At 34.2% G+C, this 15,069-nt stretch overlaps 1 protein-coding gene across 1 annotated transcript in view; it reads right to left on the bottom strand.

Annotated features, from left to right (window-relative positions):
- The window catches only part of syngap1b (synaptic Ras GTPase activating protein 1b), a 110,289-nt gene extending 95,880 nt beyond the window's left edge, over window positions 1–14,409 (bottom strand). The window contains 1 exon segment of the mRNA XM_042773145.1: window positions 14,089–14,409. Within this exon segment, the coding sequence (XP_042629079.1) occupies window positions 14,089–14,110 (22 nt within the window). The 5' untranslated portion in view covers window positions 14,111–14,409.
- Between the last annotated feature and the right edge of the window lie 660 nt (window positions 14,410–15,069).

The following is a 15,069-nucleotide window of genomic DNA, read 5'->3' as shown; positions in this document are numbered from 1 at the left end:
GTTTTAAAAAGCACATGGCACCAGAGTTTCATCATTTCACAGTGTCGCAATGACCGTCTTTTTTGCAGTAACTCACCTGCCATAGTTTAATGAGTGACATGAATCAATACGAGGTTAGCTGCACTGAAAACAGATGAGCGCACATACTGTATTCTACATACAACTCCCAATCGGGGTGAAGTTTGTGGGATTTTGTACACAAAATGATAAGAGCACACATTATTTTATTATTTCACACACAGCGTTTTAACTTGAGAGCTGCAAGCCATGCTCGTTTTCTTTTGTCATCGTTTATGCAAGGCATACAGCATCGGACACAGACAGATTTGCTGGTACGCAAAACAAGTACTTTACGGGAATTCCTTAAGCTTATATCAATAATCTTGTTCTGCATTCACAAAGAGCACATTACCAGGAATTTACTGGTAATGCTACAACTTCTCATACCGGTAAATTGCCCGAACAAATTTATTTTTCGAAAAGGTCCTGTTCACACATGATCTCTTGACGGTAATTTACCAGTAAAGACTGTATGTGTGAAAGGTGCTATAATCATAAATAAAATTTAAAATTTAAGTTTCTTGGTAACTTACAACTTTTGCTTATGTGTGATGGTACATTCATACTGCTGAGTGTCAGTATAAGCCCAAAATAGCCATATCAACCAATGCAACATAAAAATATATGCACATTTAATATTTATTATATTAACTCAATTTAATAAGTGTGGTTGCATGAAGCAAATGGACAGTTATGAGTATTGTCATGCAGCCATATATCAGCTAAAAAAGGACAAAAAAAATCCAACTTTCCAACAAACTCACTGGCAACCTCCTTTCATGTGTCTTCCTCTCACAGCCCCCCTCCACCTTTAATCCATCTGTCTTCCAGCCTCCTCCCCCATCTCTTTCTCTCTCTCTCTTTCTCTCTCGCTCTTTTGGATGCTCATAAAAATTTAAAGTGAGACAGCATTCACAAACAATGAGACAAATAATATTAGATCCTACAAAAAACATAAAAGAAAGGGGATGATGTTGCTCATATCTGAGGGAAAAAAATAGCATACTACTCATAATTTTTGCTGTACAGTATGTAGTCTGCACACAGTAAGCAAATTTTGTATGGTTCAAAAGATTGAGGTCTGTACATTTTTTAAATGTTTGCTCAACAAGGCTGTATTTATTTGATAAAAAACTGTAATACTGTGAAATATTAAAATTTAAAATAACAGTTTCTATTTTCTATTATTCTTTTGTGTTCAGTAGAAGAATGAAATTGATACACATCTGAAATAACATGAGGGTGTGTAAATCAAGAATTTAAATTTTTGGGTGAGCTATCCCTTTAAGGTATTTTTTCTAGAAATGTAGATAAAAATGATCATATTTATTTTCAAGACGACAACTGAATTATACATGCAACAAGATAAGCTTCATGTGACAACAATGCATCATACAAACATCTGAATCGTTTATCGTTCCATATTTCACAGGCTATTTTTTATATATTTGGCAGTATACAGCATATTTAGTAAGCTTACGTTCCATTCTGAACATAGCCGTCCTGTCCTCCTGGATCTATTTTACATTTATCACCGAAGAAACTGTCAAAACAAGTACGAGGTGCAGCACTGCCTCAGTGAAGTTTGCATATTTGCATTGTACCGTATTTCCCTTTCACTGGAATATTCCACATGCTGAATAAATCACTGACAGTCTGGGGCAACAATATTTCCCATCCGTGTGCATAACACATGACACAGCCATCATTCGTTGCTTCAGCGCAGTGTGTGTGCTTTTTTTTTTTTTGTTTTTTGTTTTGTTGCTCCTTCGTGTATCCCTTTATATGTCTTCATGTGTGTGGGTCGCTCCGCTAAGAGAAGACGGGTCGTGATTTGGGTCCTGAGAGATAAAGCGTAATTATAGTGATCCGTCCTCAATCCAGAGATAGACTGAGATCTGTGTCATTGTATTATTACCCTGAGGCCTGTCGCTAACATTCATACCTGCGCTAACATCACAGCACAGACAAACACAACACGGACAGAACTTTTGAGAAGCAACAGAAGGCAGAACTGCAAAAAGTAACCTGCTAGTCACTCCTGTAACGCTGCTAAAATGCTATAGGAATTCAACTCTGTTATTAATATGTACATGATCATTCAAAAGTTTGGTGTCAGTAAGATTTTATGATGGTTTTGCAAGAGTTTTGTCTAATCAAAAATATCTTAATTTGTGTTGCGAAGAGAAATTTTACCATTTTACCACCAGCAACACACAATAGTATTTACAGTGTGGTTTTACAAAACATAAAAAAATAATAATAATAATTCATAATGCAACAATGAACTACTTTCATTATCAATGTTGAAAACAGTCCTTTGTAACATTATAAATGTCTTTACTGTCACTTTTAATCAAATGCATCCTTGCTGAATAAAAAAAAAACTAATATATATATATATATATATATATATATATATATATATATATATATATATATATTCATTCATTTTAGTTCATATCTGAATTCTTAACTTTAAGAAATCATCTTTTATAGCCTGGAAATATAAAGAATTAAAGAGCTACATAAACATGCTGGCTAAAATCTCTTTTAACATAACAACAGCACTACTAATAAGTCAAGTCACTTTTATTTTTATAGCGCTTTATATAATAGAGAGAGAAAGCAGCTTCACAATATTAAGTAGGAAAGTGTAACAGAAAAAAATTATGCAAACTTCAAAAATGTAGCAAATCCAAAATTCTGCTATAAAACAGCTATGGCAAGACAATGTGATTATTCAGCTCGAGTCAGTTTAATGTTGATTGATTTCAGTTCAAGATTAGTGTCGATGAATTATGAATGAATTCGATTCAGCTATAACACAGCTCAACAAAAGACAACAGTGTCATTTAGCTCAATTCAGTTTAAGTAATATTTACTAATCTACTATCAAACTACCATCTATTATTAAACTAATAATTAAAATATCTCCAGTGTTACATTTCTCAATAGCGTGGTGCTAGCGACTCTGTTTTCTGAATCAAATTTTGAAATCAGATTTTGAAATCAAAATTTAGTTCACAAAAACAGCGTCCACACAAGCTACATTCCCCCAAGCATTTCTGAAGCTAAAGCTCAAAGCACTTTACAAGAAAATAATATTTCAGTTTTTCTATTTTAAAAATGAATGTTTAATCCAATGTTTTACTAGCCATTTCTTTATAATTATTTGTGAAACTTACCAGCAATTTGTGACTGAAAATTATTTCAAAGTAAATACTACACCATTTTTTTTTCATTGTAATAAAGAGAATCGGTTGATGTCCAGTGAGGACACTCTAGAGCAGAGACACAGGCACATGCTGGCCCACTTTTCATGCAACACAGCGTGTGTTTACCTGCCCGATGTGTGTGTCAGTGTGTGCCGGCCCGTCCCGGTCACACCTTCAGACCCAGACAGAGATGAGCAGGTGGCCTATACAGCACAAGCCTGGATGCTCACTGATCTACAGACCGAGAACATCGAGTACAGCAGATTATGAGTATAAAATGCGGTCCGAGAGTGTGAAACACAGTTAAACCAAGTGCAAAGAGACAAAAAGAGGGTTTATTAGGGACAGTGCATGTGTGTTTATGGAGCATTTTATTGCATATAAGTATATGTTACTTATATGCAATAACATGCTCCACACACACACTGTCCCTAATAAACCCTCTTTTTTATCCACAGATATCCTCTCCGGCTACACGTAGGTCATCCTGCAAAAGGGCCATAAGCCAGCGTGAAAATGAACCCTGAGACGTGCAGAAGACAGCTTACAGCTACAAGAGACTAATGCGCTGTCAGCGGGGAGTGAACACAGGCTGATATTAAAATTCACACAACAGACTCCTTCAAACTCATTTCTAAAGCTCACCTTCAAGAACTGCTTTCCAGCTTTATCCCACAAAGACTTCAGCAGCTCCACATTAAAGACAAAACTCAAAGAAACGTGCTTCTCATACATGGATTTGCAGGTATTTAAGAAAGGGCAAAGAAACATTACCGGGTTTGAACCCATAACCTTATAATGATCACAACACTACCACTGTATATGTGCATTTAGGGATGTGCAAAGTAAACTAAATTATTTATAACTTGCCATGGTGTCTTAAAAACACAATAGGGTCAAAAAGGATACAAAAAAAAACCTTAAAAAGGGGCTAAGCTAAGTTAAATGTACTACAGTCAGACCCAGAGATCAGCTAAATGGATTCAAAAACGGTAAAGCTCAACTGTTTAACTCTAGGGGAGTTGGAAAATGAGCCTATTTTCAAAAAAAGGGGCTTTACAGAAAATGTCTGAGACAAATGCTATAATAATAATACAGTAATAATAATAATAATACAGTAATAATAATAATAAAAAATGAAAACAAATCTGCTTATAGTTTTTAAAAAATCATATATATATTAAATATTTTTGTATATTTACTAATTTATATAGTTAATTACACACAAAATATAATTTTATATAGATAGATAGATAGATAGATAGATAGATAGATAGATAGATAGATAGATAGATAGATAGATAGATAGTATTAACATTTTTTTTATTTATAATAATATTTTTAAATAATACTTAATACTATTTTTCTCAAATAGTATAAATGGGTCTTAAAATACATAGCTACTTTTATATTTTTTAAGGGCAACCATTAGATAGTCCTTGGATACAAAAAGTGTGAAAATCCCTGGACTACTCAAGTTGTTTGTGAACGCAGCTTCACACAGCGCAGCTTCCACTTGAGGGAGGGATGTCATCATGTTACATGATAAGCAAGAGCACAAGCACAACCTCAAGGGTTACTGCCATGTTGAGTTACACTTACTGGAATAGACACATAACCTCCACTGTAACTCACTTCAATCTCAAACCCAGAGCTTTTGAGAGAAGCACACTAAACAGTCATAAGCACCACTGCCAGATGTTGTTATCTCAAACCAGCTTTAATGTGAAAACATTTGAATGTCAGTGAAAAGTGACTGAAATCTTTGCCTGGTATTGTATGGCTCCAGAAGACTTCAACTATACTGTAGCTCTAAGACAACTTTACGGTAGTCTTTTTTTTTTTTTTTTTTGCAAGCACCATGAGCAAAAATATGACATCTGTGGAAAAGCATATCTGGACGAATCTATGTAAATCTTCTCCAGGCTGAGTGTATGGGAGAAACAACTAAGAGCTGAAAATATGAATGAAAATCTGACATGAAAGCGTGAGGAGAGAAACCTCAGTATCAAATCATTTTTAAATGCACAGTTGCAGACATGCAATAGCACAGACTGTGCAAAGAGCCCCAGTGCTTTACTGATGGATCTTGCATGCTTATTATCTTTCCAGAACTCATTTAAAGGCATCACATTAGTCGTTTTAAACACTACCTTATGCATGCATTATTTAAAGTAACAGTTTTATGCAAACAAACTCAAACGTACTAAATTATGGTTGAAACGCAAATAAACAATGCACTATAAATTATTTGGATATTGTAGGAATAGAATTCACTTGATTTCAGTAATTCTGCAAAAAGCAGCATGTCTGACTGAACTGTCATTTCAAATAGAGTTCGTAAAAAAAATCCTTACGGCTACAGATTTGATTAATTCCTAAAGATAATATTCAAAGGATAATGAATGTTTCTAATATCTTTCCACTCCCAATGCACCTGAGTGTTTTGATGAAAATATGGAAATTTGACATGAATTAGAGCCATGTGAGTCTTCTTATGAAAGAAATTCAGCTCTGTGGAGACAGCGCTCCATCACTGCACTAATGTAGCCCTGTATTATTAATGCACAATTCCCATGAGCTTTATTTATTCAGATCTCATAAAAACACACAGGATTTTAGTCTTCAAGATTAAAAGCATCCTTATTATTATCGATTAGAGGGTTAGGGATTTGAACAAACTTTTGACACAAAGTATTAAACTTTAGTTACATCGCTGCAAACACAAATGATACCTAAATAAATTATAATACAATTAAATATAATATATTATAATAAATAATATTTAATAAAACTACAGAAAATATCTTTCATATTTTAATATTTTTCTTTGTATTTAGTGCAATTACAACATAAATACCAATTATTTAATATTTCTTAATATATTTCTTATTTATTTCTAAGTGCTGCACAAATAAATAACTATTATATAACTATTTTATTTCTTATTTCAAACAGTCAACAAATAAATTTGAATGGAAATGAAAATGTTTTTCTTTAGGTTAATATCTAATAGGACAGAAAATATTTACAGATAATATTTCTTTAGCCTTTAGTACAAAATGTAACATGAATTCAAATTATTTCATATTTAAATTTACTGTCTTTATAACATCAAGACTTACTATTTCTTTCTTCAGTAAAGGTAGGTCTTTAAATATATATATATATATATATAATATTAATTCAAATATTTTAAATAATAAATATAAATAATTTATAATATTAATTCAAATATTTTAAATAATAAATATAAATAATTTATTATATATATTTATATATATATATATACATATATATTATATGTATATATATATATTGTATATATATATATTTAAATATATATTATATGTATATATATATATACACACACACACACACACACACACACACACACACTCACACACACATATATATATATATATATATATATATATGTTCTTTGAAAGAGGTCCTAACTATGAATGTGTTATTTTACCTATTCATCAAAACATTACAAACAGCATCATAGCATGCATATATATTAATTCAATCACTTTAAACGGTTTTGTAAGCAGTCCATGAGTGCTGTAATGAAATAGCAGTATGGTGGGTTTCTGTGGCAGTGTCCATTGGCTCTGTACTGGCCTGGCTGTGTGTGTATGTAGAGTTGATTACAGTCAATTACAGTAAGCTTCATTCTTTATCACTGCATCAGTAAGCGAGAGCGTGAGCCGTGGAGTCCTGAAACAGGCAGTCTGCCACACTCCACCTACCTACTGCATCTGTCATCTGTCTCTGTGTGCTAATACTCTTCATCACTGGAGCTAAGACTGCAAAAAATGAATGATTTACACAGTATCTGCTGCTCGGAAAAAAAACCCCCAAAGTATTCAAACACTTAAGCCACACTTAAAATGCCTGAATGTCACTGAATTCGATATAAACCAAGCACCATATGCAAACAAATGATGCATGAGCTTTTCCTGGAAAATTAACATATTTGTAATTACAGTACTTGCATTATATCATAGCTAATAGCATTTGCATTCACATCAGAAAGCAAGTGAAAAGTGTTGAAGTCTAAACAAACTTCTGTCTGAAAGGCTAAATGTTAGCATGACACTAGCTCAGCTAGCTTTTCCAGAAAGAGTTTTTCCATAAGTATGCTGATTTACTAATTCATTCCCTCGATTTGCTAATTCGTGTACACGATTTATAAAATCGAGAGGACAAATTAGTAAATAGTGCGTACAATTTAGAAAATCGAGGGAACTAAATAGTAATCGTGTGCACGTTTTAGTACATCGAGGCAACAAATTAGTAAATTGTGCGCACAATTTATTTATTTTTTCTTGTGTCATGTGCGGGGCTCCGTAGTTTGGGATGGTTCACCTAAAAAATTATTATCGATCAAATATAACTCCTTCATCTATGGAAGCTCATTTTTGCCACAAAGTAAATAAAAAAATTTCTTTTTATCTCACAATTCAGACTTTTTTCTTCACAATTGTAACTTTATATCTCACAATTCAGACTTTATTTCATACATTTTCAAGTTTATATCTTGCACTTTTGTAAGATAAACTATAGAATTGTGAGTTTATATCTTGCAAATCTGACTTTTTCCCCCCACAATTACAAGTTTAAAAAAAAAATCAACATTAATGTTTTATCTCACAATTCTGGCTTTTAAGGTTTATATCTCACAAGTTGAATTTTTAGGCAATCACAAGTTTACATGAAATGTTTTTAACAATTCTGACTTTTTATATCTCAGTTTACAGAGTTTATACAGTATGTTTCATTTCTGAATTAAAATTTTGCAATATCTTTTATTTTTGAGTTTAAAGCTCACAATCCTCACAATTGAGTTTAAATTTCACAACTGAGAGGAAGAAAGTCTGAATTGTGCGATATAAACTCAGAATTTTAAGAAAACAAGTCAGAATTATGAGATAAAAAGTTGCAATTACACTTTTTATATTTGCATTGTATTTGCATTGCATTCTATTTGCATCTTCTCTTTTATAAATCTTTAATAAAATGATACTGTTTGTCACTGTGTTTATAAATTTACTGTGTTTAAATTTACATTTTTGCAACTACAGTACTGCATTATGTACAGTAGCATAGCTAGAAGCATTTGCAATCACATACAGTACTTGCATGTTGTATGTTTTCGGTTTTAAGCCTTGTCAGAAAGCAGGAGAAAACATCCTAAAAAGTGTGAGAGTCTAAACTTGAATCTGAAAAACTAAATGCTAAAATCTGTCCATCATGTGTTGTATCTGGAGAATTGTGACCGGATGGTCTGTTCTTCTTCACTAAAAGTTGCTGAGGCACAGCTGTAGTTTAACAGTGTCAGCTGGCCGATGCTCTCAGCATAAGAGCTTTAAATATAACTCTCACTGATGGCCATCTCGAGTACGAACTAATGCACGGACTCACATCCGCTGGCTTCACACTGCACGAATAGCTCCTCTGTGTAAGGTGCCACTGTGTAGGTTTCATATTACTCTGTGTTAATTTCTATGCAATTATCTCATAAGCTGCTACATCGGCATGTAATTTGACACAGAGGAAAAGTTCAAATCCCTCACAGGCTAGTTAATGGAAAAAAGTTTAAAGTATTACTCATATAACAGGCCTACATTATGTGTGTGAAGAACTAAAAGTAGTGATGCTACTGCCTTAACTACGTACATTTTTCAGTAGCGTGACACTAGTGAACAGTTCTCTGGGGAACCACAAATGGATCTTCTATGGTAACATTGCGAAAACAACCTTTTGGAACCTTATTTTTAAGAATGTAGCTTGGCTGGTTTCATAATAGTCTAGTTTTTCCATAAACAACCTAGATTTTTTACAAGTATGTCATATGCAGCGTTAGAAAATCTGATTCCTCTTAGTGAGTCAGTTCGCTTAAAGGAACACTCCACTAAAAAAAAAAAAAAAAAAAAAGGCTAATTTTCCAACTCCCCTAGAATTAAACAGATGAGTTCTACCGTTTTTGAATCCATTCAGCCGATCTCTTGGTCTGGCGGTAGCACTTTTAGCTTAGCTTAGCATAGATCATTGAATCTGATTAGACGGTTAGCATCTCGCTAAAAAATGACCAAAGAGTTTCTATATTTTTCCTATTTAAAACTTGACTCTTCTGTAGTTACATTGCATACTAAGACCGACAGAAAATTAAAAAATGTTATTTTCTATGCTGATATGGCTAGGAACTATACTCTCATTCCGGCGTAATAATCAAGGAACTTTGCTGCTGTACCATGGGTGCAGCAGGAGCAATGATATTACGCAGCGCCTGAAAATAGGATTATTGGAAGTTACCAAGCTGGGATTATTTTCAGGCACTGCGTAATATCATTGCGCTTGCTGCACCCGCCAGAATGAGAGTATAAACCAATCCTAGCCATATCGGCCTAGAAAATCGCAACTTTTCATTAGTACACGATGTAACTACCGAAGAGTCAAGTTTTAAACAGGAAAAATATAGAAACTCTTTGGTCATTTTTGAGTAAGATGCTACTGGTCTAATCAGATTCAATGATCTATGCTAAGCTAAGTTAAATGCACTACAGTCAGACCCAGAGATCAGCTAAATGGATTCAAAAACAGTAAAGCTCAACTGTTTAACTCTAGGGGAGTTGGAAAATGAGCCTATTTTCAAAAAAAAGTGGACTGTTCCTTTAAGATGGTTCGCCTAATTAAGAGATTGACTGCATCAAACACTCCTGCATCTTCTTTTTTTGAAGTGAAATATTTAATTAAATGACACTGTTTGTCACTATGTGTTCATTTCTGTAATCCTAGCAGTTTCACTCTTAATGAAACACACAAAATGTTTCTAGAATGTAAAAATGTTCTTCAAACTAAAGGGAAAGAATGTCTGTTTTAAGAACTGTTCACTGTAAGGTTTTTTGAGGAACCCAAAATGTTGCTTCTATTGCAACCCTGAAAAAACTCACTCTTGGAACCTTTATTTTTAAGAGTGCACATTGTAAAAATTGGTTTAATTTAATGCAGTCGCCCTAATTTATAAATGTAGATGTTTTGTGCCGATTAAATAAAATTCAGCAATTAGAACATTTTAAATTCTGAATAAAAGTATTATCACACTCTTTTGAATTTAAAAATATATTGTTCCCTTCTTTATTGTTAGAAACACAGTGCAGCCACTTTATTTAAAAGAGTGGTTTGACTACAGTTTAGACAGTATTAAACTGGTTTGTAGCTTGGCATTCTGCTTTACAGTTTCAAAATAGCTTCCTTAACACTGGTAAAGAGGGGAAAGTGTGATAACAGGTTAACACAACATAATGCAATGAAATCTGATTCATTGAGAAACGCTGCTGACAGGCAGTTTACAGGAATAAAAGGCATCAGTTTCATTCCTCTCTTAACTATACTAAAATAATGCAAACAACTAGATATTTACATTTTCTGAACAAAATGTGAGTGGTGCTTACCAAGATAAAGCCACAATGCCAGGCTGTTGTGGGTGGTTGCCACGTCACTTCTATGCAGTTGCTAACATGTTCTGGGTGTTTTTAGCACATTACTATATGGTTGCACCTCCTCTATGATATTCTAGTTTCCTAAATATGGTCTATAGACTCTGGGTAAAAACTGCACGTCATGATCGCACATCACAAAAGTAATAGCACACCTCTTCTCAACAATCTCATGACCACAGGATGAGTAACTCATCGAAGTTTAATAAGGGCAGAGGTTTGTTCAAATCCCTATCCCTCAGTATGAGCAACAATAAAAATGATGCTTGCCTTAGCAAAAAACACTAATTATGTTTTGTTCACTGCATTTATTCTCATTACAATGTGCAGAGCATTGATAAAGTAGTTTCACTTTTCACCGTTTTAAATGCAGGATTCTTACAGCTTAAAATACCACTAATTCATCACGTAATGTTTCTAGGCATGTCATGTTAAATGTTTTTGAAAGAAGTCTCTTATTGTCACCAAGGCTGCATTTATTTGATGAAAATACAGTAATATTGTGAAATATTATTACAAATTAATTTAAGTATATAGTAGAAGTATAAGTTTTTAAATGTAATTTATTTCTGTGATGCAAAGCTGAATTTTCAGCATCGTTACTCCAGTCTTTAGTGTCACATGGTCCTCCACAAATCATTCTAATATGCTGATTTGCTGCTCAAGAAACATTTCTGATTATTATATATGCTGAAAACAGTTCTGCTTCATATTTTTGTGGAAACTATGACACATTTCTTAGGATTCTTTGATGCATAGAAAATTCAAAAGAACAGTGTTTCATTTGTTTTAATCAATTTAATGCATCCTTGCTGAATTAAATAAAAAAACTTATCTATTATTAAGAAAAGAAAAACTTACTGACATCAAACACTTGAACAGCCTTATACATTTACTATAAACCCCTTCATTAAAAATTTTACCACTGAAAATGACTGTCGAATGCAGTATCATTGGTTCTATTCTGCCTTTAAGTTTTCTGGCCCTAAATAACCCTCTGGCAACATGAATAGTTAAAAACCAATCAAAATGGAGAAACCATCATTTCAACAGAAGCCTGTCAAGTCATCCTGAAGGCTAAACATTTGAGCATAATTAAATTACTATAAGGCTGACTTTATATTTTCTTAATTCTTGCCGGCTTCTTATGTGGTCCTAGAGTGAATATTAAAACCCCAGAGTACAGTGAACTTGATTTATTCTGCACTGCTGCAGCCAAAATGAGTCAGAAGCTCTGTTCCAAAACATAGTGAACTACCTATCCTGCATTTTAAGGCATCATCTTGATACTTACATTGTACTACTTCATTCAATACTGAAGAACAATGCAGAATCTAATTTGGAATGGACTATTTAATCCAATATTTTAGTGTGTGGTGTAATGTTGTGCTTATTAGAGTATTGCGTAGTTATCATAGCAACATGCTAATCCCAAATTCTACTCAGTCATATTAGTAAATATGCAAAGTAGCTGAAACAGTCCTGAAGGAGAAATCAATGTCAATAATGAGAAAATTGCATGGTAAGCTCTACATCTGCAGTCTTTATTCATGAGGTTTCTGCCCAATATCATATGCTAAAAATAAAAGTTTGTTGAACTTGACTAGTCCCGCGTACAGTCTGTTTACTCAATGCCTTATGCATATTACACACATAACTGGAAAGAACTTCCTCAATCCAGCAAAAACGCCATTGCTTATGGACTAAAAGGTTGTTTAACAGTCCACCTGGAAATAGTGCACATGTAGAGAGCTTTTAATTCCAGTCAATACACATTTTAGACTATGTATAGACTTCAGCACCATTATTTGATACACTTTTTTAACATATGTATGTTATAATCTATTTTGGATAAACCTCCACCTTAAAAGCACATCAAAACGATATATTTAGTCCGTTTCTGGCTACATGAGACTAAACTGGTGTTCCTTCTTCACTAATAGCTCTCTTTAACAGAGTCCATGATTACAGCAAAACATATTGACCATACTGTGAAAATGCAGTGACACACTTCAAAATATTTGTGGACATTAGTAATAGACAACAAAAGTATTGAAGTCAGCATTATAGTATTATTTTCACATGATGAGACTGTTAACATAGCTAGTCTGAGACGCCATATTGAATTTAACACTGCAGAAAAAGGCAGTGAGGGAGGTGTGAGGCCTAAATCACATAACCTTCATACAATTTCACAGACGTTATTATTATTAATTTATTTTTTATTAATATGTTTCATCAGTTGAACACTCAGCATGTTGTCAAAAAACAACCAAACCATTTAATGCACGTACTGTACTGTTACAGCCTATAGTTTTCATTCCTGTCAAAAAAATAATTTGGCATAGGGTCTATTGCTGAAAGTGTTCCAACAACTCCAAAACAATTATTCTACCAAATGGAACAAACATCAGGAGGAAAGGAAAAAAAAAGCACCAAGAAAGTTTCTTTGCTAAACAAATTAGGTGGAAATCAGGCACATGTATTCTTAAAAATCACTTTTCAAACTTTTTAAAAATGACTTTGAACGGATAGAGGTCAAGTTACTTAACCCAGTTAGTCATATATCATATATAAGTGTTCAAAGCGACCATTTATGCTGTCCTCAATAACATTATGCAATAGCATAACCTGCTGCGCTCATATTCAAGAGCTGAACCGACATTATTCAAAAATATTAAGTTCTCTCCTCATACAATATCAAAATCAAAAACGACTTAAGCGCCTATTAATATTAAATGAATAAAAAATTATGAATGGATAGTCAGTGCTCCTCACTCAGGTGTATAAAACAGCAATATACTATTTAAAAACGATTAAGTGACTGTTGAAGTACTGATGCGCCTTCTATTGCGGATTAGTCACAGATGCACCGTTGCAAACGGAACCAATGGCTTTAAGCTCATTCCCTTCAAAGCAGTGACATCTCCCAGTCAATTACTTCCCAAAACTCGGAGCACAGACACAAAAAGTATCCAACTGAAAGGATATTTCTCGTACTGAGCAGCTGAGCCATCTCTCTGTCACACACAATTCGAGATAATTCCTCTAACCAGTGAGCCACCATACAGTGGGTTGGACTTGCATTAGAGACCCTGCACGGTTTACAGGTACTTAACGGGGGCAGAAGGGTCTCTTTCCCTCACGAGCAGACAGAAAGTGCCTGACTTGGAGTGATAAAATGATCAGCAGTCCTCCACCTGCATCACTGAGAGCAGCAGCAGCAGCATCAGTGGTACTCTAGCGCAGGAGGATGCTGAGGGAGGAACACGGGGGATGCAGCAGAAATCCATCAGTCCTCTTACCTTGAAAGGGAACATATGACATGTTCCAACGGCATTGAACGTGTCCTCCGGGTCTCTTCAGTCTCTCGACATGCAAAAATATCCTTCAGCAGTCAAAGGAAGCGAAAAACCTCTAGTGCTCATGGACTGCGTCGACGCTGGAGCGATATTCCCGTGATGCGAATGGAAAAACCGAAACAAAATCATCGTCCATGGTCGACGAGAGCCATTAGAACGATTACAGCCCGTGTATCACATCACATATCACACACGCGCAAAACAAGAGTGATGAAGAAGAGGAAAACGAAGGGAGAGAGAGAGAGAGAAGGGGGCGGTGAAGTTAGCGCGCGCGCGTTTACCAGTGTAGATCGATCTAAATGCACTGTGTGTATGTTTGTTAATGTGATGTGATATAATTCCCCTATAGAGTCACATGACTATTAAATGCCACCGAATACGGATGTGGTAATCACTGTGATGTAGGCTACATCAGAGTATATTTCTGTGATGCCATCGCTGATGATTTTTAAGTTACAAAATGAGTGGACAGTTCATTTGAACCTCGATGTGAAATCTTACAGAATTTAACTTCAAATATAAACTTATTTTTTTTATATATTTTTTTTTTTTTAAACCAAACTCAAACTACCGCCTACCTAAATGTTAAAACTCCACTTTCAGTGTTTTCCTTTAATTGTAGCCTACAGTAGCTAAGGAAAAGTAGGCCTATCACTATTACTAGCCTATTGCTCATAGGCTTTTTGGGATTTGAATAAAGCAGGCATGAATATCATGCAGCTTGTTGAAAAGACATGCTTTTACTTTACTTTAAGGTGATCAGCCTCATGATTTTTAGTTGAAAATATTAAAAAAAGCGCTAGACTTTGAAGCAGGAATGATCTATATCTGATACCAGAATATTGCAGAGAGGGGATGAATCTTTTGACTTGAGTCAGCAAGCAACCATCTAGTAATGCTCTAGCAACCACCAAGAACACCTTT

This window comes from Cyprinus carpio, chromosome A16 (assembly GCF_018340385.1).
Source record: "Cyprinus carpio isolate SPL01 chromosome A16, ASM1834038v1, whole genome shotgun sequence".
Classification (NCBI taxonomy): domain Eukaryota; kingdom Metazoa; phylum Chordata; class Actinopteri; order Cypriniformes; family Cyprinidae; genus Cyprinus; species Cyprinus carpio.
Note: the sequence above shows the minus strand (reverse complement) of the source record. Positions and strands in the feature narration are given on the sequence as shown.